Source organism: Lactuca saligna, chromosome 3, assembly GCF_052625555.1.
Source record: "Lactuca saligna cultivar CGN05327 chromosome 3, ASM5262555v1, whole genome shotgun sequence".
In the NCBI taxonomy this organism is placed as follows: Eukaryota; Viridiplantae; Streptophyta; class Magnoliopsida; order Asterales; family Asteraceae; genus Lactuca; species Lactuca saligna.
Window position 1 is genome coordinate 12901712 of NC_136419.1, and position 23268 is coordinate 12924979.

A 23268-nucleotide genomic window follows, 5' to 3' on the forward strand; every position below is an offset into this window, starting at 1 on the left:
TTTCAATGGCATGTTTCAATCTCGATTGTGCCCTTCAAGTTTTGTGACTGGGATGCCGAGGATCACAAAACAAGGTGTGAATAACCATGCTAACTCACTTGGTACTCCTAATATTATCACCTAATCAATGTGCCGGTTAACCACACACGCTCCATTGATCTATGACAACATTAAGTTACCCTTCGTGATCCTTACTAGTCCTAGTTAGTGTGCCGGTTAACCACACACGCTCCACCAACGACTTGGTAAGGTACAAAGTGTGAATTCCATGGATTAGCACCATGTTCACATTTTCCTAAAATAACTAAGATTGGGAATTAAAAGAGTTTAGTTATTTTATAATATTCATTATACTTTTAATGAGGATTTAAAGTCATTGTTCTACCCGTTCGGCTAACGACCCTCCACCGATCAAGCAAGCGGTGGGTGAGAGTATACACCCATTAAGTTGCCATTTTATAGGCAACAACCTTATACCCACCTTATAGACCGGCTTCGTGAATGAGGCCTACTAACGGTAAAACGACTTATTCTTATACATATATAATAATTAACCATTAATGTTATAAATAGTATAAGGGTTGAATTTTAACTATTAAAACTCTAAGGTTTGGAATTAAAGTTTATTAAAGTGTGTGAAACTTTACAAATTCCAAAACTTGAGGGCAAGTTTTGTAACTTTGCAAAACTCTTCATTTCATAACTTATGAATTAAAGGTTCATAAAAATGAAGACTCTTCATTTTCATGTAACTTATGTGTTTTAAGTGTGTGTTAAATGAAAGTGACCTTTGGTAATCCATAACTTGAGGACAAATTATGGACTCCATTAAAACACATAAATGATAAAGAATTAATCCTAAACAATTCAGCAAATAATTCCTATCATTTTCTAAATTCATAAGGACATGAACATGTTCATCAAAATTCAAGAATTATATGAACACATAAAATCATGGAATTTTGATATATGCTATTGTAAATGGATTAGAACAACCATTACACCAACTAAAATAAGTTTTATAACACCAAAACAATTTAGGGTAATGTTTCTAGTCCATTTCCAGCAGCAAAAGTCGAGATTCTGCATTCTTTCGATCCTACTCGCCGAGTGCACGAACGGACTCGTCGAGTAGGTTGAAGTTTGCCTTGGACTCGGCGAGTCCCCCAATGGACTCGGCGAGTCCACCATGCAGACAGCAATGATTTCGACTTTTTTTACTATTTTGCATCAAGTATCAAACAAGCAAGCCTAGGCTCTGATACCACTGTTGGGTTTTGAGCAATCTAACACTTCCTAAGTGTGCATGCAACCCTAATAAACCTTGGATCTATGTTTGTCTAAATACATGCAAAATAATAATTTTCCAAGGTTTATAACCTATCTAACATGGCATGGGGAACATTTCAACATAAAAGAGTTAGAAGAGATTACATACCTTTTGATGAGTTGGGTTCTTAGGAGTTTGAGGGCCAAGCACCAATAGTGTGAATGCCTCAAATGGAATCACAAACACCACAAACTCTTGGAAAACTTTGAGAGAGTATATACACCTTGTATAAATCGGCCACACACATGCACACACACACTAGATCACTAGTTTTCTCTTAGGCTCCATTTCATGCTCCATAAGCATGCTTATATAGTATGCATGGTTAGGGTGAAACCCTAATAACCCATGTCTTTTCCTATTCCAAGGATCCATGGGTTAAAAGCTCCATGGATCATCCATGGACTTCCACATAAGCCTAGCCCATTAACAAATGAGTATTAGCCCACACTATATAAAACAAATAGCCCATAATTTAATTAGTATTCCTTTTAATCTCTAAATTAATCCATAATTAATTTAAGACTAAAAACTAATTAAATAACGTAACTTCATATTAATATATTATAACTCATAATATATTAATAAACATATGTGTATAACTCTCATAAAATTATCCATAATAGTTTGGATGAGATGCAACCCAAATGGACCATGCCGGTCGGGTCAAGTATATACCAAATAAGTTATGGACTTAGACACCTTATCCAACAAGAGGACCATCCAAATCCTTGAGGATATGTTGTGGGCCTGTGTCATTAATTTTGGTAGGAGTTGGGATTCCTACCTACCTCTTGCAGAGTTCTCCTACAACAACAATTATCACTCTAGCATTGGTGCCCCACCTTTTGAGCTATTTTATGACCGAAGATATCGTACCCCTATATGTTGGGGAGAGGTTGGTCACAGGGTCATAGCAAGGGCCGAAGTAGTCCTTCAGATGACAAAGATTATTCAACAAATCAAGAAGAGACTACATACCACTCAAAGTCGGCAGGAGAGCTATGCCGACCAACGCCGATCTGAATTGGAGTTTTAGGTCGGCGATATGGTGCTCCTGAAGGTCTCGCCCTGGAAGGGTGTGATATGCTTTAGGAAGAGGGAGGAAATTGGGCCCCCTATATATTGGAATTTTTTGTGTGATCGCCAGGGTAGGCGCGGTGGCTTACCAGTTAGATTTGCCTAGCGAGCTCAGTCAGATCCACAACACTTTCCATGTCTCTCAGTAACGAGATAGTGATTCCTTTGGATGATATTTAGGTTGATGAGTACTTGAATTATATTGAAATACCGGAGACTATTTTGGAAAGAAAGATGAAGGTCATGTGCAACAAGAAGATACCTTTGGTAAAGGTTCATTGGCAGCATCGGAGAGGCTCCAAGTGGACCTGGGAGCCGGAGGCTGGGATGAGGGAGCATTACCGTGACTTATTCATTGCAGTAGAATTCGAGGATGAAGTCTAGATCAAGTAGGGGAGAATTATAACATCCCAATGATGAGGTACTTCTAATTTTGACCCTATATTTGGATTATATTTTATTTTAGTCCCTACATAGAAGAAAGAGTACATAAGGGGCCTATAGTGGCACATTGGTAAAATGGGATTTGGGGAGTACTCTAAGCGTATGTATGTATATTAAGCGTACTAAGGCACGCCATAGTACGTTGGGCATACCTCGTATGCAAGGCATGCATCAGAATCATGCCAACCGTAATTTTTAGGGTTTGATTCATATTTAAGCCTCATTATAGCCTCACATCTCATTCTTACTCAACCTCTTTGTGTGAAATCGATTCCCCAGGTAAACCCTAAGAGAATAAGAGAATTTTAGAGCTTTAAGAGTGCTTATAAGTGTCCTTGGAGGAAGAAGGTGGTGAGAAGAACTTGGAGCTTGAGAGCACTTTGGATCTGGAGATTCTTGCTTGTTTGCAACCACAAGGAGGTATAAAGTTTGCATCTTTACCACTCCATCTTGTATATCTAGGTTTTTTACTCTATTTAAAGTCAATTTTGGTCCCAAAATGGTGATTCTTGAGCATGGCTTGTTCTTGACCCATTAAGCTATCCTTTTAGACCATAGGAAGTGTCTTGAGTCATAAAAATGGGGTTTTAATGGTTGGTTTTGCTCCATGCATTCTTTAGAGTGTCTTAATGTAGTAAGATGTTGAGTTAAGCTCTTAATGGACATGTAAAGTAATAAAGTGGGAAACTTTATGACTATTGAGGATGATTTAGCCTTGGATCTGAAAGTTAGACGTAAGAGCTTAAGGCATTAAGCTCTTAATGAGCTTTTGGAAAAAGTGGAAGTACGCCTTGCGTAAATTAAGTACGCATCGGGTACGTGGTCAACCACCCTGATGGTGGTCAATGCTCGAGTACGCCCCGCGTACGTAGTCTGTGTTGACTCGACTGGGTTGACTCAATTGACTTGAACAATTTGACTTTGACTTTGACCAAGTTGACAATGGGGTATTTTGAATAGGTGTCGGTTAGAGCTGCGATTCGGAGTCGGGACCTCATCAGCTATTGTTCAGACCATGAGGTGAGTTTTTCCTCTCTGTACTTATGGGTCGAAGGCACCAAGCCCGATGCATTGAATTGATATCATGCTATACATTATATGATAGTTGTTGATAGGCTTAGACTGCTATACGTAATATTTTTTTTTCTGCATGATTATTCGTCTGCTACTTATGTTGTTAATTGTTATATGTCGACATATTGTGTTATAGCCAAAAAAAATTAGGAGCATTTTAGATATGATCTGAGGGTTGGTTGGCATATGGACTCATACTCAGGACTCGAGGCATTCCAGATACGAGATGAGGGTCGGTTGGCATGCCAATCTCGTACCGAGGGTCTGGGTGTATTCCAGTGGACCTATTATACATTGGCATTACAACCTGGTGTATTCCATCCCGATAATGATTGGACCCAGAGGTTGATTGGGACTAGGGTATTCCAACCTGATGGTTGATTGGACCCAACATGCTGCTATATTTATTATTTGTATATGTGTTGGTACTTTGGAGAACTCACTAATCTTTAGCTTACTGTTTTTAGTTGTTGTGTCAGGTACTTTTGATGATCGAAGGAAGGAGAAGTCATGACCGTGCACATCCTTTGTTTGTCATTTTATGATTTTAGGATACTCTTATATGGATAAACAATTTGGAAACATTGACTTTCTAAACATTTTGTGACTATGGGTTATTTTTATAAGTTTTAAATTTGTTGCAATTTTTGAGTTGTTACACGAATAAGAAATAATTGACAATCGGTATGAGAAACTGATTATGAACCCTAATAACAAAATGTGTAGTTGATTGAAAAAACTCAATATTCACAAATAGAGTAATTCTTCCTTTCACAAATCCCTAATTCCTCTAAATCGTGGAAAAGTTAAGGAGAATTGATACTTTTTTGGTAGAAATTATGTAAATGGAAATGGAGGTGGAGGAGAAGATAGTCTGATGTATCCATCACAATAGGAATCATATAAGACCAAGTGATTTATGATAATTCAAAGATGGAACTCACGTGGAAGAAATGATCAAGAAATCATGTATGAAGAACACAAGGTGGAGTTGTTGCCTTCATCCTCTTTCCCTTCTTTTAATCTCAATATCTCCATGAAATTGATTAGCCCTAACAACCATTCTTTTCTCATCTCACAAATCTCCATTCACGAAAAAAAAAGCGAACCAACCAAACCAAATCATAGAAAAATAGGGGAGGCGGTCACTAGATGAGGATAAAGTGAAGTGGAAGAGTAAATAGTCTGAGGTAATTTTGAAGAAGGTGCAAAGATAGAGTACATGCTGAAATAATCCGAGCCCTAACTAGATAAAGAAGGATGTGAGACTGAACGAATCATCGAAAGACAGCGAAGAGTTTTAGTCGACACAAAATCGAGGTGCAAAGAGGAAGATGAATGGTGGTGAACTAATCTACAATTCCACCGCAAAAATGGGAGCGATGGAAGGATGTATAGTACCGACAAGCACTACAGGTAAAAAGATGTGATTTTTTTTACAATGGACACTGTTCATAAGGACACAGTCCTTTTATTATATGTTTAATAAGTAATGTGAAAGCTTCAAAGACTATTAAATGTTTGATGAAATATGTTGTTATTTGATGTTCTTGAAGAATAAACCTTAGAAGGGTATACTTGTCATTTTTATCATTTTGTACAACAATTCAGATGTTCCAACCAAACAGCCTCTTAAAAATCCAGACCTCTTAAAAATTTCAAATCTTAAAAATTTAGATCATGTCAAATAGTCCTAAAAACATATAAAGTTAAAATATAAGCATATAAAATGCATCTATATTACCTAAGCTAGTACTTTTAATATCAACTTGTAACATCTTCAATTTCTGCCTACTCTATACCATGTTTTTGCCCCATACTTTGGAAATGATACACAACTTTACAAAAGTTAACAATTTATGACATAATTAATTAGTAATTAAGTTCATCAATCTAGGTAATTGTTATACATATCAATGTCACTATAAAAAACAAACTATACCCTCGTAAAGAGGGCAACAAATTATTTTCTACAAAACATTATTTTGTTCATGATACATGATAGATATCCTAAGATGATTATTCTATTTTCTAGAGAGTCCTTAAAATGTCTTTTAAGTGACACGTGTCTTTAAAGAGAGTCCTTAAAATGTCTTTAAAGAGAGTCCTTAAAATGTCTAGACAATTGTCAAAAGCAGTAGTGAGTACGTTTTCAGTAGGTATTGTAAAAATACTCAAACCCAACGGGGGGAACACACTTTTGGGACTCGATTTTGGCTTGATATATGGTTAAAAGAGCAAACATGTTATTTTTTATTAAAGTTTTCGTAGTTTTGGGATACTTGTAGGATTATGGTTATACCCGTCCGATCACCTGACCAATCCAATTCATGGCCCCAAACCATTTATATTTTTATAATACTTATAATTTAATTATTAGTATATATGATTTCATTACAAACTTAAAGTTTGTTATGTAAAGACTATTTAGATTAATTTATCATGAAATTGAAATATTTTAAATTTGTACCTTTGTAATTATATTTAGACAAAATTACAAAATTGGTCCATATGGTTATCAAATAACTGTAGTTTTAGTCCAACAAATTTTGGTGGTGCATTAGTGGTCTAATTTTGGATCCTTTTAGTAATTTTGGTCCTACATACTTAAAATTACTTTAATGCCCTCATAATTTATTTTTGACAAAATTGCAAGAATGGTCCTTATGTTATGTCACAACTCGCAAGTTTGGTCCAAAAAGGTTTGGACTCGTGTCATTGGTTCAAAAGTTTTATTTTGTTGCGAGTTTGGTCCAAAATGTTTTAAACTTTTTCATAATGATATATTTGCCCTTGTTATTTTTTCATTTTTTTCAATTATTTTATTACATAAAGCAAAAAAGAAAAAAAAAAGAAAATATTCACCTCTCACTCTCTCTCTCTCTCACACACACTGGGTTTGTGTTTGATGATCATATTCATAGATTCCAGAACTCTCAAGAACATCTTCTGCAACCACCATCGTTTGACCACCATCCGCCACCACCACCGTACGCCAACACCACCGTTTGCCACATCCATTTCCACCTAAACTTATTTCTCCACGTCATCTCCACCAAATCTGATGAACACACACATAAAATTAGATGAATACACACACCCACAAAATCAATTAAACTTACACATACACACAGACTCTAATGAACACACACGGAATAAGATTAACACACACACACACACATAGAGACGCATAAAATCTAACGAACACACACATACACACGTGAAATCTGATGAACAAAAAAAACAGATATAAGTTTGAGGGTAGCGATGTTGGAGAAGAAGGGAAAGCCGACGAAGAAAGAGAAATGATGGATCCTCGACCCACATATCTAAAAATCAAGCCACATATCTGAAACCCATGAGTATGGTGAACATATCTGTTTTGTCTTCCAATACACACTCGTAACTTGACACCGTTTTCAGAGAAGGAGGGACAAGAAGTTATCGCCATCGATGAGGTCGAGTTCAGCGCCACCAAAGAGTCTTGTGGGAGGAAGGATGACTGATCGTCAACGTCTTCAGAGAAGGATCAAGAGGAAGTCGATGATGTTCCAAATCTCTGGTGGTGGTGACAGCTTCTTCGATGTTCCAATTTTTCCAGTGATGCTTTAGAGAGAGATAGAGAAGGAGAGAGAAAGAGAGAGGGGGAGAAACATAGAAATCGAGTTGGGTGGGGTAGGGTTATATTTCTTTTATTTTCTGTTTAATTGTTAATTAGAAATATGTAAAATTAATAAAAAGAAAAGGAAAAACCAAATAGAGAGAGCAAAAAGGTCATTTCATGCACTTCCACTTATGAAACGAACCAAAATCGCTACAAAATCAAACAATTGGACCACTAGCATGAGTCCAAACATTTTTGGACCAAACTTGAGAGTTAGGACATAACATAGGGACCATTCCTGCAATTTTGTCTTTATTTTTTTTTCATATTTTTAAATTTTTATATTACTTAAATTATTTAAAAATTAAAACGTAAAAATTATCCCACCCTCATTTTCCTCTCTTTCACACGAAACCATTGACAAGGTCGCCAACCACAACCACAATCATCATTCTTTCCGAAAACCAACGCTAACTCCGCCATTCTCATTGGGACCTACCACCGGTAACCATCGGCACCAACTTCGTTACCTACCCAAACAACCTTCATCGGATGAGTCACCTATTCTAACCACATCACTGATGTCTACTCCTCTTCTCCGTGTAGGATGCATCCAATTCCCACCTTATCTTGACTTTATCTTCTCAACCTAGATTGTTGCTGTTAGCTTTCATCGAATATTATAAAAAATTGCATTTGATATTTTCGTCAAGACAAATCTAATGGAAAACAGGAAAGTTCTTTACCTCAATAATCAGCTTGAAACTCAAAATCGAGAAAAGATTAGGGAATAAAGAAGGTAATAAAACCTATGATTACAAGAATAACTTAGGAAACAACCCCATGGAAAGCAGGAAAGTAGTAATTGAGGCTTATAAAAGCCACAATTCAATAGTGATGAAGATCTAAAAAAATATTGCACCCTTCCTCTTCGAGATCTGTTGGTGCAGGCAAAGATGAAACATAGTTGTTGGATGTTACAAAGACGACGAATACAGGAGGCAGAATGAGAGGCGAGACAAGATAGACTTCCCTCAGACCATCATCATCTCCACCAAACTTCGGTATTGGGGAAATGGGTCTAACCTTCTTTACGATTGTGGAGTATGCATTCAGGCGAAGGCTTAGGTTCCGATTTTGGGGAAATCGATCTAACCTTCACTACCATTTACACTGGTATGTGATGGAGATGATGATGAAGTGTGAAGATGGTAAACGATCACATTAGTTTAAATCTTGATTGTTGATATGGTGCAGAAAGGTTGATGATGATATGTTTTAGGGTGAGGTTAAGGTGTGGAAGATACTGACTTATGAAAGGAGTGGAAATCAGATTTTGTTTTTTGGTTTTTTAATGTAAATATATGAAAATAAATAAAAGAAAATTAAAATAAGACAAAACTACAAGATTGGTCCCTGTGGTATTCGAAAAACTTTGTAGAGGGTCCAAAAAGTTTTCAACTTGCATGGAAGATCCAAAATTAAAGTTTTCTAGGTTTTGGTACTGCACTTAAAAAGACAATTTTACATTTTTTATTTCTTTTTTCTATTTCTTTATTTATTTTGTTATTTAATAATTAAAAATAAAAAATAAAAACTAAAATCTCACCAAACCTTCTTTCTTTCTTTCTTTCTTTCTTTCTTTCTCTCTCTCTCTCTCTCTCTCTCTCTCTACCCATCGTCTTCCCCACCCTTGTTCCTTTCTCGTTTTTCATTCATTTGTAAGATGATACCACATTATTGTTAAATGTCTCCATGGTTTTTTGGGATCAATATGATCCGTTTGAGATGGGTGGTAACCATCGCTTTATTCTACGAGGAAACAAGACGTTCATGAAAGCATTATCCAAAAACTTTTCATTTTCTACAATCAAAAAGTCGAACACATAAAATATGGATCTAATAGCGTCTATATCTCTGCTAAAGGACAAGATTATCACGCAAAAATCTCGAATTCATCCATGATCTTCCTGAAAGAAATAAATATGTCATTGATCGATTAGGTTTCGGGTTATTAAACAAAGTAGCCCTCTTCTTTACTTATGATTTCTGGGGAGGCGAGATTAATGCATTTTGCCATCTATCTAATAAATCAAGTACGAGAGGTAAGTTCTTTTCATTCTACAATTACTCATATGTCACTGGTGGATCATTTCTGGTGGCTCTAGTGGCTGGAGAATTTGCAATTGAGTTTGAAAAGATTTCTATGGTGGAATCTGTTACAAGATTTATGGAGATTTTGAAGGGGATCTCCACTGCTCTTCATCTTCATCGGTTCACGATGAGAGTAGAGGTGAAGGGTGGGTTCATGATGGCAGGCAATTGATCCAGCTTGTTAGCAAGGTAGTGTGTCCACCGAGAAAGAAATCAAAGATGATGACATTAGGTGAATTATGGTGGGATTTAAACTAGTGGAGAAAAGTGGGTTGAGGATCAATGCACTTGTCTCGAAGAAGATGAAGAGAGAGAGAGAGAGAGAGAGAGAGAGAGAGAGAGAGAGTAGTTTTGTCTTAAAATAACTATTTTAGAGACATATTGGTCGTTTCAGGTTTGGTATGAATCAAAATCACACAAAAAAATCAACCATAAGAACCAAATGACACAAGGTATCCACAATTAGACTAGTAATATACCACCAAATTTTTTTAGACCAAAACTATATTTTTTTTTATAACCATATAGACAATCTTTGTAATTTTATCTTATCCTTTTTAATAAATGAAGGTTTTTTGCTACTTGTCAATCTCTCAAGGTTTTGATACTTGTCATTTTGTGGTAATTTTGAAATAAATATTATCCACTTATCAATATTTTGTTTGTTTTAATTTTTAATTAAAATCATATACTTATATATGTAAAGTATTAAATATCATATATATGATATTAAATTATAATAAATACGTTTTTTTTCTTTCTTATTTTAAAGTTGTACATTAAAAAAATATTTCATTTTTATACTTTAAGTTTAATCATTTTTTAAATTAACCCGTATAATATACAACTCTCACACCTAGTATATATAATATTTGTTAGATATTAAACTTGTTCGATGTTTCTAAAAATAAAAAATTAACTATAATTATTTGGATGCTAGTAGTGTGATTGAGTTACTCTTCATGACCAATAGAAGAGCACATGGAGCAAATATACTTTTCAAATTAAGTATCTTTATTCGCGATCTTCAACCAAATAACTAAACATGATAAAAATCCTAGCTAATTAATGATAAAACTTGAGACTACTTCTAAGTCTTTAACATCGAAATGATTGTTTAAGAGGTTCTAGACGTCTATGTTTAAAAAATGTGCCTATACGTCATGATATTATTTCTTTCATAATAATCATGTGTTGAAAGAGAGAATCAACACAAACAATTATTTCCTTCATGTAAACTAAACATGAATCAAATGTAAAACGGATTTTTTTTAATTGGAAGATCCTTACTGTTTGTTTTTGTTATGCGTTTGTATTTGTTTTACCTAAAATGATTATTATGTCCTTATTTAAATAAATTAAAATAATTTTTTTAGGTAATATAAGGTGATGTGAGGGCGAGGTTGGAGATGTACTTATTTAAATAAGTTAAAAAATCAAAAGTAAAATAGTTTTTTAAGTAGAACAAGATCAAGCGCGCAACAAAAACAAAAATGAGGGACCATCATAGTTACTGTTTGTTTTTGTTATGCGTTTGTATTTGTTCTACCTAAAATGATTATTATGTCCTTATTTAAATAAATTAAAATAATTTTTTAGGTAAGATAAGGTGATGTGAGGGTGAGGTTGGAGATGTACTTATTTAAATAAGTTAAAAAATCAAAAGTAAAATAGTCTTTTAAGTAAAACAGTGCCAAGCGCGCAATAAAAACAAAAATGAGGGACCATCACAGTTAAAAAATAAGTTAAGAACCAAATATGCAAATTACCCCAAACCATAAAGACCATTCGAAGTTGGATTTTGGATGGTAGAAGGGTTTAATTTATAACATTAAGTATAATAATGAGAAAGCTTCATATTTTTGGTCTGCTTATAACGTCAAATTGGTTGAGATGTGGACAATGCACATGGAACAAATATACTATTGAAATTAAGTATCTTTATTGACGATCTTCAACCAAATAACTAAACATGAATCGAATATAAAAATCCTAGCTGATTATTGATAAAACTTGAGACTACTCCCAAGTCTTTAACATCGAAATGATTGTTTAAGAGGTTCTAGACGTCTATGAAAGAACATGTGCCTATAACATCACGATATTATTTATTCCGTAATAATCATCAAAACAAACAATTACTTTCTTTCATACATATAAAGTCAACCATGGTTGTTATTCGACATCAATTTTGTAATCCTTCAAATATAAACAAGAAAAATTAACAAACATATTACACACTTTTGCGTGTCAACTTATATATATATATATATATATATATATATATATATATATATATATATATATATATATATATATATATATATATATATATATATATATATATATTTCAACAATTCAGCAGATAATATTAATCAAATGCAAGTGCATCTTAGGTTTTATGTTCTTTTCTTAATCAAGATAGGATAAGCAGCACAATTAAAGTCTAACCTATCTAAGACATATTTTGATTATGTTTATTAAAGGTTCATATTGGCAAACTAATGAAAAGAGTCTCAACTACAGAATCAAAAATTGTATCCCGTTTCTGCTTGTTTGTATCAATGACCATGGAGTTTCAAAAGCACCAAAACACCTACCAAGTGGTCATCACAATTAGTCGATTAGCAGTGCGGAATTTTTTTTCTGGTCTGCTGGATCAGTCATGGGGCAATACATACCAAAAGACTATATAGTTGATATATATATATATATTGTTAATATCAAGTTATTTATTGAAAAAGATCTTATATTTAAAACAAATCAAAAGCTACATTATCTGATTCTTAAACGCTGCTTTGATTAAGAAATGTGATATTTGTTATTATGAATAAAAATATATTATTACATAATAATTTTATTAAGACATGTGAATAAAAAACTTAAAAAAGATGGTAATGCTATAACTGAATAAACTAATCATCCCATACGTGTTTCTTGAATGCTAACAGATTAAGTTAATAGATGTATATAGTCAAATGTATTTTTCGTTAAACTGCATATATTTCTAGAATCAAAATATACATAATGGATATACTCATGTGACATCCTTTCACACCAAACAACCATGTTTGTGAGAAAATATTTAAAAAAAATAAAATAAAAAGCCCCTATAAAAGCAGTGTTCATTCCTCCATTTTCTTCATCTGCTCTCTTCGATCTTGTTTTGGTTATAATTACCTTCCTACAAAATCTCCGTCAATGGCAGACACTATTCAAAACACCCATGTTTCCTCCTCCTCCTCCTCAAAGAAGAGGATGACTCCCGATGACTTTAACAGGGACGATGATATCATCACCAAAAAACTACCAGCAGCAACATTTGAAGATCCTGTATCGGCTTTGGCTAATGCTCGACATGAATTTGGAGAGCATGGTGGAGTTAACATGTCCATTGAGGCCTCCGCCACCTTCACCGTCATGGAACCTGAAACCCTCAGCCGCATGTTCACCGGAGAGCTAGGCCCTGATCGGGATTTCTTCATCTACAGCCGTCATTTCAACCCCACAGTCCTCACTCTTGGTCGTCAGATGGCAGCTCTCGAGGGGACTGAGGCGGCATACTGCACCTCTAGCGGCATGTCCGCCATCTCATCAGTTCTGTTGCAGCTGGTGAGCAGCGGGGAGCACATAGTGGCGTCTCCGACGTTATACGGTGGGACACATGCATTTCTCACACACTTTCTTCCGAGGTCATCCAATATAAAAACGACGTTTGTTGACATAAGGGATTTAAAGAAAGTGAAGGAGGCAATCGTGGAAGGGTACACCAAGGTTTTGTTTTTTGAGTCCATGTCTAACCCGACGTTAACTGTGGCCAACATTCCGGAGCTTTCAAGGATAGCCCATGAGAAGGGTGTTACGGTGGTGGTTGACAATACCTTTGCTCCGATGGTGGTTTCTCCGGCGAGGCTGGGTGCCGACGTTGTAGTCCATAGTATTTCCAAGTATATTAGCGGCGGAGGAGACATAATTGCTGGTACGCTCAAAACGATCTTTTGACAATATTCATGTCTTTCTTATGCACGTCATGCACTCATGCAACTCCAAAATTTACTTTCTTTACAATTTTCGGGCTATATTATTAACCGAATCATATAACAGATAACTTAAATACTACAAATTTCTTGCATTTTAGAAAAAATGCCAAAAACTAAAAAATATATAAAAATAAACACAAGAAATCTTCTAGTCTATATTTTGGATGATTAATTTCATACCAAAATAGTAATATACGAAAACTAAGATATGTTTTAAACAATTTATCCTTCAAAATTGTTGCATATGTTTTTATTAAAGTATAATTTCTTCTCGATAACCAAAGGCCAAGTTAATTAATTCACATTTTCATTCACATTTTAAATGGGTTTAAAGATAATTAAATGCGTTTAAAATGGTCCATACCAATATAGCATGATACCTTATTACCATGAGCTCAATCATTCGAGAGATCTACAATCTGATTTGGCTCCATTTTTTTTTTTTTTTTTGTATTTATATTAAAAAAAATTAATTCCACCCCCTTATATTCTATTTTACAATTTACACCATTATTTTTGATATATTACAGTTATATAGCATCACATATGTACTAATTTTTTTTTACAGAGTTACATACTTGAAAACTTTTTTTTCATTACATAAAAATACATTTAGTTTTATTTTAATATTATCAGTTAACTACTATTGTTTTTTAATTTAATACGAATAGTTTTATATTTCGTTTCACACAGCTAACTATAAATTTCGAAAGTTTCATTTACACCAATTTTATCAACATAATAGCTTATTTGTTGTAGTCTTTGTTTTTTATATTGTTTCTTACTCTTAATACTTAAATGTATGGCTTTGACTTACAAAAGTATAAGCTGAAAGATATACATATTACTCATCATTAAAACCGTTTCATGAATATATATATATATATATATATATATATATATATATATATATATATATATATATATATATATATATATATATATATATAAGGATACTAATATTAAATTATTGATATTTAGATTATTTTAACTTACCATATTTTTAATGTATTTATTTGATTATTAAAAAAAACATTGTAAGTTAAATAAGTAAATAAGTTAAATAATAGGTTTATAAATATAAAAATATTATGAATTGATTATGTGGCAGGTTTGGATAGTTTGTGTCATTATGGTAGACATATTGTTATTATTTCTTTTGTTGATTATGTGACACAATGTAAAAAGATTACTCTTGGTGTATGTATTATCTATTATGCATGAAATGCATTATCCTCATTTTATATTGTTTTTAATTTATAGGAGCCGTATGTGGAGCTGCAAGTTTGGTGAACTCAATGATGGACCTTCACCAAGGGACATTGATGTTACTAGGTCCAACCATGAATGCCAAGGTTGCATTCGAGCTATCACAAAGAATCCCTCACTTGGGTCTTCGGATGAAAGAGCACTCTCATAGGACTCTCATATATGCCCAAAGAATGAAGAAAATAGGACTCAAGGTCATCTACCCAGGCCTTGAAGACCACCCTGATCACCATCTTGCCACGTCTATCTTCAACAAGGAGTATGGATATGGTGGGATGTTGTGCTTAGACATGGAGACTGAAGTAAGGGCCAACAATTTGATGAATGGGTTGCAAAACAACACCCAGTTTGGGCTCATGGCTGTTAGCTTGGGATACCATGAGACCCTTATGTCTTGTTCGGGTACTAGCACAAGCAGTGAATTGGATGAAAAGGAGCAAGCGTTGGCTGGAATTTCACCTGGTTTGGTCAGGATGTCTATCGGCTACACTGGGACACTTGAACAAAGATGGGGCCAGTTTCAAAAGGCGTCTCTCAACTTAATTTAGTGTCTTAAATGAAAAAGTCAACCTCATTTGTTTATATACAGCCTTGGGATAGGCTATATATGTTGAATTAGTTTATATGCTATTTGTACATGTTATACATGTAACCACTATTTTGTTTCGTTTTTGGTTACTTAGTTGTAGCCAATTCTATTATAGTGTATGTGGTACAGTTAATAAAAGTTGAGCAACAATTAATAAAAATTGATCAACAAATGTTAGTTGTTTGTACATTGTTTTCTTTAATAAATGACTGGTCAAAAAGGTATATTAAATTGGTCTGTGTTTGGTATACTATTTGAAAAGCAAAGTTGATAGCTATATAATATGCTTATATAAAATTGTAATCTTCATTCGTTACTAACTTCTATATTCTATACGATTCGGCAGTGAGAGGTGAATTTTCATCACTATACTTTTGGTTCAAAGTCACCAAAGTCATCCCGTTAGTTGGATAACCTGATATTGTTGATATGCTGAGTATGGGATAGATATACATGCTAGTCCTGATATGCTAATCTGGTAGATCGGTAGGACTACCTGTGATTCTGTCTGCATGATTACCTGTATATGTTTGTTAGCTGTCGAGATATTGTGTTGGGTTGAGGTTGTATTGTTTCGTTCTGTAGCCAATAAACCCCGGAGCATTCCAGATACGAGCTGAGGGACAGGTAGGGCATGCCAGACTCATACTGAGGGCTCAGGTGCATTCCAGATACGAGTTGAGGACCTTGTTGGTATGCCATACTCGTACTGAATGCTTGAGGGTATTAGAACAATCCAGATATGAGTTGAGGTTCGGGTAGGGCATGCCAGACACATCCTGAGGGCTCATTAGCATTCTAGATACGATCTGAGGACCCAGTTGGTATACCAGACTCGTACTGAGGGTTGAACATTGGTATTTCATTCCGATGACCGATTAGGTTGGATTAAGCCAGGCATAAGATATGGGCCCCAGGGGAAAGCCAAACTTATGTTGTGGGCTCAAGAGTAGGCCACATATGAGTTGTGGGCCCGTTAGGCAAGCCAAACTCATAATGGGGGCTCAGGGGTAATCCAGTCTCTTAGCTGTGGATCCAGTACATGTTGTTATTTGTATATGTTATCTACTTATTTGTTGGTGCTTTGGGGGAACTCACTAAGCTTTGTGTTTATAGTTTTGTTTATGGTTTCAGGTTCTTTAGATGATTTTTGACAATGTGAAGGTGTGACCATACACATCCTTGGTTTAACAACATATTAGATCTTGGGATACTCTGATTTTAATTCATGTTTTGGAGACAATGTTTTTATAAACACTTTTGTTAATAAATGGGTTGTTTTGAAAAGTTTTAATTTGCTGAAATTTTTGGGATGTTACAAGTTGGTTCAGAGCCTTGGTTTGACTGAATTGGAGGAACACTCGTGTGGATCTAGTCTCAAACTAAATAGAAAAGGGTTTTATTTTTTTTTTCAAAGTAAGGGTTTTAAAATAAATTTCAAAGTTCCTTTCAAATAACCAAAAGAGGATGTGATGTGTACGATCAGCCGGAGCCAATAGTTTGTAACATCTGGTTCCTGGTACGTATTTTAATTAAAGTAAACTCATGCTTTTCTCTAGAGAGAGAGAGAGAGAGAGAGAGAGAGAGAGAGAGTGAGAGAGTAAAGAGAAGAAAGAATTAGAAAGGTGTGAAGAAAATGAGTTTAGGAGAGGTTCTATTTATATGGTGAAATATGGTTGAACTTGGTACTACATGTCACCATCTGGTGGCAAGACTTGGGGAGAAAGCAATGACCAATATTATGGCACGTCACCCATTTTCGCACAACACACTTCCGACTTCTAAAATTCGTAACTTTCACATACGAGCTCCAATTTTGACGTTTTTTATATCCACGCGTAGGTAAAAATAAGATCTACAACTTTCATTTTGACTCCGTCGGATAATTCTCGACTGATCTTAAATTTAACAATAGGAGGAGATTATACTATTAAATGTCCGTGTAAAATTCAAAACTTCTACATACGGACTCTGTTTTCGTCTGTTTTTTATTGTTGAGTTCCAATTAATGAGATATTCAATTCTCATTTAGGTCGCATAGGCCAAAAACCGTTCGATCTAAAATTCGAGTTTCGGTTTGTGCACTGCTAAGCCAAATCTTAGAAAATTCATAACTTCCTCATACGAAGCCATATTTGGGCGTTCTTTTTTTGTATATTCTCGGTTTAACGTATACTAAAACTTTTTTTTATGTTTCTAAGTCTAAAATATCCTCCATCATAAATTCATTATTTACGTCTCCCGGTGTCGTGCCAGTTTTGCCGTAAAACTGCGACGGACCATAATTTCTTCGTTATAACTTGGATTTTGGCGTTCTTTATATGTACGGTACCCTTGATAAGTATTTTAAAACTTGGTTAAGGTTATTTATTCTAAATAATCTTTTGTCAAAAAGTGATTTTCGACCCCTATTATCTCTAAATTTACTAGCCTGGATCTATGGGTGTTACAGTTATCCCACCCTTAGGATGATTACGTCCCGGAATCATCAACGAAACAGGGCTCATATGATGACTCCATACGTTATCTCATCATCCTAAGTAATAACCGTAACTTTGATGTTTATTCGAACGAGTATCTAACTCTACGACTTCCTGATTACAGATGGTGCTCGATCTTGCACTTGCTCCCATCTCACATTAGACTCCAAATTATGACCTTCAAGTCACAATATCGATCCTTACTGGAGATTGTTTCTTCTTCTTAAAAAAACTTAAGATAAGTTATTTTATTACTACAATGGACTGATGTGTCATATTCTAATGACTTATCATCGTATGTTCCCACGCTTAGACTCAGGTCTCTTAGAGTCTTCTAGAACAGACTATACATTTCTTCATGTTCTAATCACATATTAAAAGGTAGCATTTCTAGCTACAAGTAACTATCGCGATACCTCTACCGATTGCTTTGATTATCTTTTATTTCAATCTTCCGGCTTAAGTCAGATGCTACATCAAACTTGGTTCTCTGAACCACGTAACATACTTATCGTAGTCGGACTCAATTCAATATGACCACTAGGCTCGGAATAATAATCATCCTCTTAATCATTACCAAAACGATGGTAGTGACATATTTGAATAAAACGGTATCAATTACTAGCTTCTTAGTAACCTTGTGACGTTCTCTGATCCAAGCGTGAGTTTTGTGCTTCCAGTAGTATAGGCCTCTATTACCTTTCACACCTACTCATACTCGTCCCAAGTATTGTCTCACAGTTCACCCAACTCACCATACAAGAAAATCAAATAACAACTTGACACATTAGATAACAAAATGAAGGTTTTATATTATTTATTGAAACGATTACATAGGTGTTCAAGTTCAACCTATATTATGCCTCTAATAGGCTACACCACATGGTACTATTTACACAACTACTTCATAGATCCTCATTCTTGATCCCTTTCATTTCCATATTCTTCATCAAGGATCATATGCAACGCTCTTGCCTTCAGTTTTGGTGGAATGTTTGGTCTTACCGCCTCTTTCTTCTTTGGGCAATCCTTAGCAACGTGCCCTTCTTCACGGCATTCATAACACACCCTTTTACTGGTCGTGCACTCATTGGTTTAATGTTCGGTCTTCCCACACTTGTAGCAAGTCACTTCCTCAATACATTTCCCGAAGTGCTTCTTCTTGCACTTCTCGCACCATTTCACTTTGTTTCCTCCTCCGTTAAACTCCTTTGAACCAGACTTGATCTTCTTATTGGGCCTCGTAGACCCCTCAAACTTTCTCTTTTCGCCAACCTCAATCTTGTTGGCAACTCTTCCCTTAATAATATCCTCTACAGACTTGGCAGCCCAGATAACTGGCTCTAGAGTAGGTGCCTGACGCATTGGCACCGCGTACTCCCATGTAAGTCCCTTCGCGTACTTGTCGATTTTCGTCAGCTCATCCGGAACAAGATGCAAGGAGAACTCCATCTTCTCTGTGAAGCTGTTGGTGTATTCATCAATTAACATGCTTCCTTTCTTCAAGGTCAGGAACGGGTTCTCTAGCTCGAGCAGGTTTTGGGCTGAGCAGTACTTACATTTGAACTGCACCAAAAACTTTACCTATATCAGTTGTAGGGGCTCATTAGGGCTCAGAGTCTTCCCTAGGGTATTCGACCAGCAAACAACACCTCCTTGGATTTGACATATTGTAAAGGTGGTCTGTAACTTACCTCTGCAACCACACGTCATGAAAGCTAATTCCATCTTCGAGATCCAATCCATGACTCCGATCAGATCTTCCTTTCCAGTGAAATTTGATGGCTTGCAAGTCAGAAAATCCTTGTACTTGCATCCATTCCTTTCGACTCCGTTATACTGGTTGTTTTGTCGAACTATTGGTGGGTTGGTTTGACCAACGGTCCCACTGTAGTTCCCTCCTTCTGACTGCCCATCGTTCAATTCGGGCAGTTCAACTGCATTGTAGGTTCGTCCCTATTTTCATGCAAAATCTGCCTCATCTCTTCTGGTTGCTCAGGCAACATAGCCTGTATCATGGCTTGTACACCGGCCATTATAATTGGCTCAAGATCATCTGCTACAACATGTATTTGTTCAATCACTAGTGATTGATTTCTGTTCCCATTTGCATTCTCGGCTCCACTATGGGTTCTTGCCATTTCGATCTATATACCACATCAGATGTTCGGTGTGCAATGACGAGAATTAAAATAGGAAAGATTTTATTTACGATCGACGTGTAAATCTCCCTATTTCTCCAAAAAGTTATATGTCAGTTCTAATATCGTAATTAAACGTTTAGAAATATGGACACATAAAGTTTCTAGATCCGGTTGGCAACAGACCATAGATCCAATCATATAATGCATATCATAAATCATTTAGCACGTAAAAGCATCTTAGGCATTTTCCCTAAATTAGCTAGTGCTTGTGTCTATTCAGGTGTTTTACCTAATTTTTATTAGACAATCTCCTCACAATCATTGCTTAGCATTCTAATTTTAAGTCTAGAAATAAATTCATATTCCTAGTTCGCTTAAACTAATGCTCTGATACCAAGTGTGACATCCGCATTTTCACGGCCAGAAAAGACCGATTTTGTTTATGCTTTATAAAAATCAGAGTACCTCTTTTAATAAAAATGTTGCAGAATTTGTTCCCAGTAAAACATGATAAATACGTTATCAAAGCATTTCCGAAGAAAAGTATTTTTATTTATTTTTAAAAAATTTGGGATGTCATCGTCAATACATAAAAATAAGCATAATTACATAAAAGTTATATTAAAAATAATGTTACTATAATTAAATAAAAGCTATATTAAAAATAATGCTACTATAATTAAATAAAAGCTTTATTAAAAATAATGTAGACGTAGCTTGCTTACAGCGGGTTTTATAGAAAATCGGGTTTTTCTTGGAGCAGCATTCCCGAGCCAAAAATCTCTTCTTCTCAGAGCCGTCGAGCACTCTTAGGCTTCCACCTCGTGCTAGGGAGGTTCCCTAGGCTTTTCAGGGGGGTCAGGGCTAGAGAGAGTAAAGAGAAGAAAGAATGGGAAAGGTGTGAAGAAAATGAGGGTAGGAGAGGTTCTATTTATAGGGTGAAATATGGATAAACTTGGTGCCACATGTCACCATCTGGTGGCAAGACTTAGGGAAAAAGCAATGGCCAAGATTGTGTCGCGTCACTCATTTTCGCACAGCACACTTCCGACTTTTAAAATCCGTAACTTTCACATACGAGCTCCGTTTTTGATTTTTTTTATATCCACGCGTAGGAGGAGATTATACTGTTAAATGTCCGTGTAAAATTCATAACATCTTCATACGGACTCTGTTTTCGTCGGCTAATTCTCGACCGATCTTAAATTTAACAGTAGGAGGAGATTATACTGTTAAATGTCCGCGTAAAATTCATAACATCTTCATACGGACTTTGTTTTCGTCTGTATTTTTACCGTTGAGTTCCTATTAATTAGATATTCAATTCTCATTTAGGTCGCATAGGCCAAAAACCGCTAGATCTAAAATTCGAGTTTCGGGTCGTGCACTCTTAAGCCAAATCTTACAAAATTCATAACTTCCTCATACGAAGTCAGATTTGGGCGTTCTTTTTTTGTATCTTCTTGGTTCAACGTATACTACAACTTTTGTTTAGATTTCTAAGGCTAAAAAGTCCTCCATCATAAATTCACTATTTACGTGTCTCACCGGTTTTGCCGTAAAACTTCGATGGACCATAACTTCTTCATTATAACTCGGATTTCGGCGTTCTTTATATGTACGGAACCCTTGAGATGTATTCTACAACTTGGTTAAGTATATTTATTCTAAATAATCTTTTGTCGAAAAGTCATTTTCGACCCCCTATTATCTCTAAATTGACTAGCCCGGATCTATGAGCATTACACGATTAGACTCGACTTTGGTTCGGCAAGATAAGTGACATACCCGACGAGTCGGGAGATCGATTCAATAGGTAGGACTGTCTGGATGAAACCCTAATATTTGGGGTTTTCACCCTATTTAAACAACTTATAACGTCCCAAACCATCCTCCATTGTTCCTCCCATCCCAGGGAAAGCCCTAACTCGAACCCTAAGCCTTTTTTGAGTGTTCTAGAGCTTTTTGGTGAATTTTGTGTGCATTTGAAGTTGGAAGAGAAGGAGGAAACTTGGGAGTTCAACCGGAAGCTAGTAGATTTAGAGGTTTTGCTTCATTCTTAGTTCATTCAAGGTAAAAAGCTTGAACCTTGACCATCTATCTCTTAGATCTTGTTTTGGGGCTATTTTCTACCTATTTTTATGAGTTTGTGAAGTTATAATCGGATTTTGTGAGTATGCTTGGAGTTACACTTTAGATCTAGAACCATTGAGGGTTCTCATGGCATAAAGGTGCCAACTTTATGGCCATGGGAGACCCATGCATCATATAAACCTCTTTTATGGCTTTTTGAGCCAAAAACCCCATGCATGGACGTCAAGATTGGAACTTTACATATAAAATGGGCCCTAGGAGGCCAGATCTATGGTTTTGATGCATTAAGACCCATTATAATCGATTGAATAGTTTTGGACAAAGAGGGACTCGATGATTCACTTGGGTGACTCGGCGAGTCGAGTCGCATTTTTCCCTAAATGTCTTCTGGAAATGGTCTTTGGTTGAGTGGAAGGAACACTCAACTTGTTAAGGGTTTGTTATGGACTTTAAGATCAAAGGACTCAACAAGTTAAAGGAGGAACTCGGTGAGTTCCAGGCGATGTCCCGACCATATGAAGATGGACTCGACGAGTTCGAGGATGAACTCGGCGAGTCATAGGCTGAACACCTTCATACGGATGAAGATGAACTCGATGAGTTCAAGGACAAACTCGGCGATTCGGTTGAAGATAGTCTCATGTGTTGTTGAAGTCAAACTCGTCGAGATCTTGATAGACTCGACGAGTAGGGACGAGATCGTAGCATTTTGTGGATGTGGGGACTCGATGAGTTGGTGGACCAACTCAATGAGTCTAGTCAACCAGATGTTGACTTTGAACAAAAGTTGACTTTGACCAGAGTTTTGTACTTTAAAAGTGACTTGGACTTGAGTGACCCTTGTAAGCGTTATGAGTATGAATTGATAACTTAGAAATATTGTCGTGTAGGGATTAAAGAGTCGGGGAGAGTTGATTTTCACACCAAGGACGGTGCAGACACTACACGAAATTGTGGTGAGTTACC

The 23268-nt window shown here is 35.7% G+C and overlaps 1 protein-coding gene across 1 annotated transcript; it reads left to right on the plus strand.

Moving 5' to 3' along the window:
* Positions 1-12866: 12866 nt before the first annotated feature.
* On the plus strand, positions 12867-15615 carry LOC145033406 (methionine gamma-lyase-like). Its single transcript, XM_078982036.1, has 2 exons — positions 12867-13665; positions 14990-15615. Exons 1-2 carry the CDS (start codon positions 12888-12890, stop codon positions 15541-15543), a joined length of 1332 nt encoding a protein of 443 aa, XP_078838162.1. The 5' UTR covers positions 12867-12887; the 3' UTR covers positions 15544-15615.
* The last annotated feature ends 7653 nt before the right edge of the window (positions 15616-23268 follow it).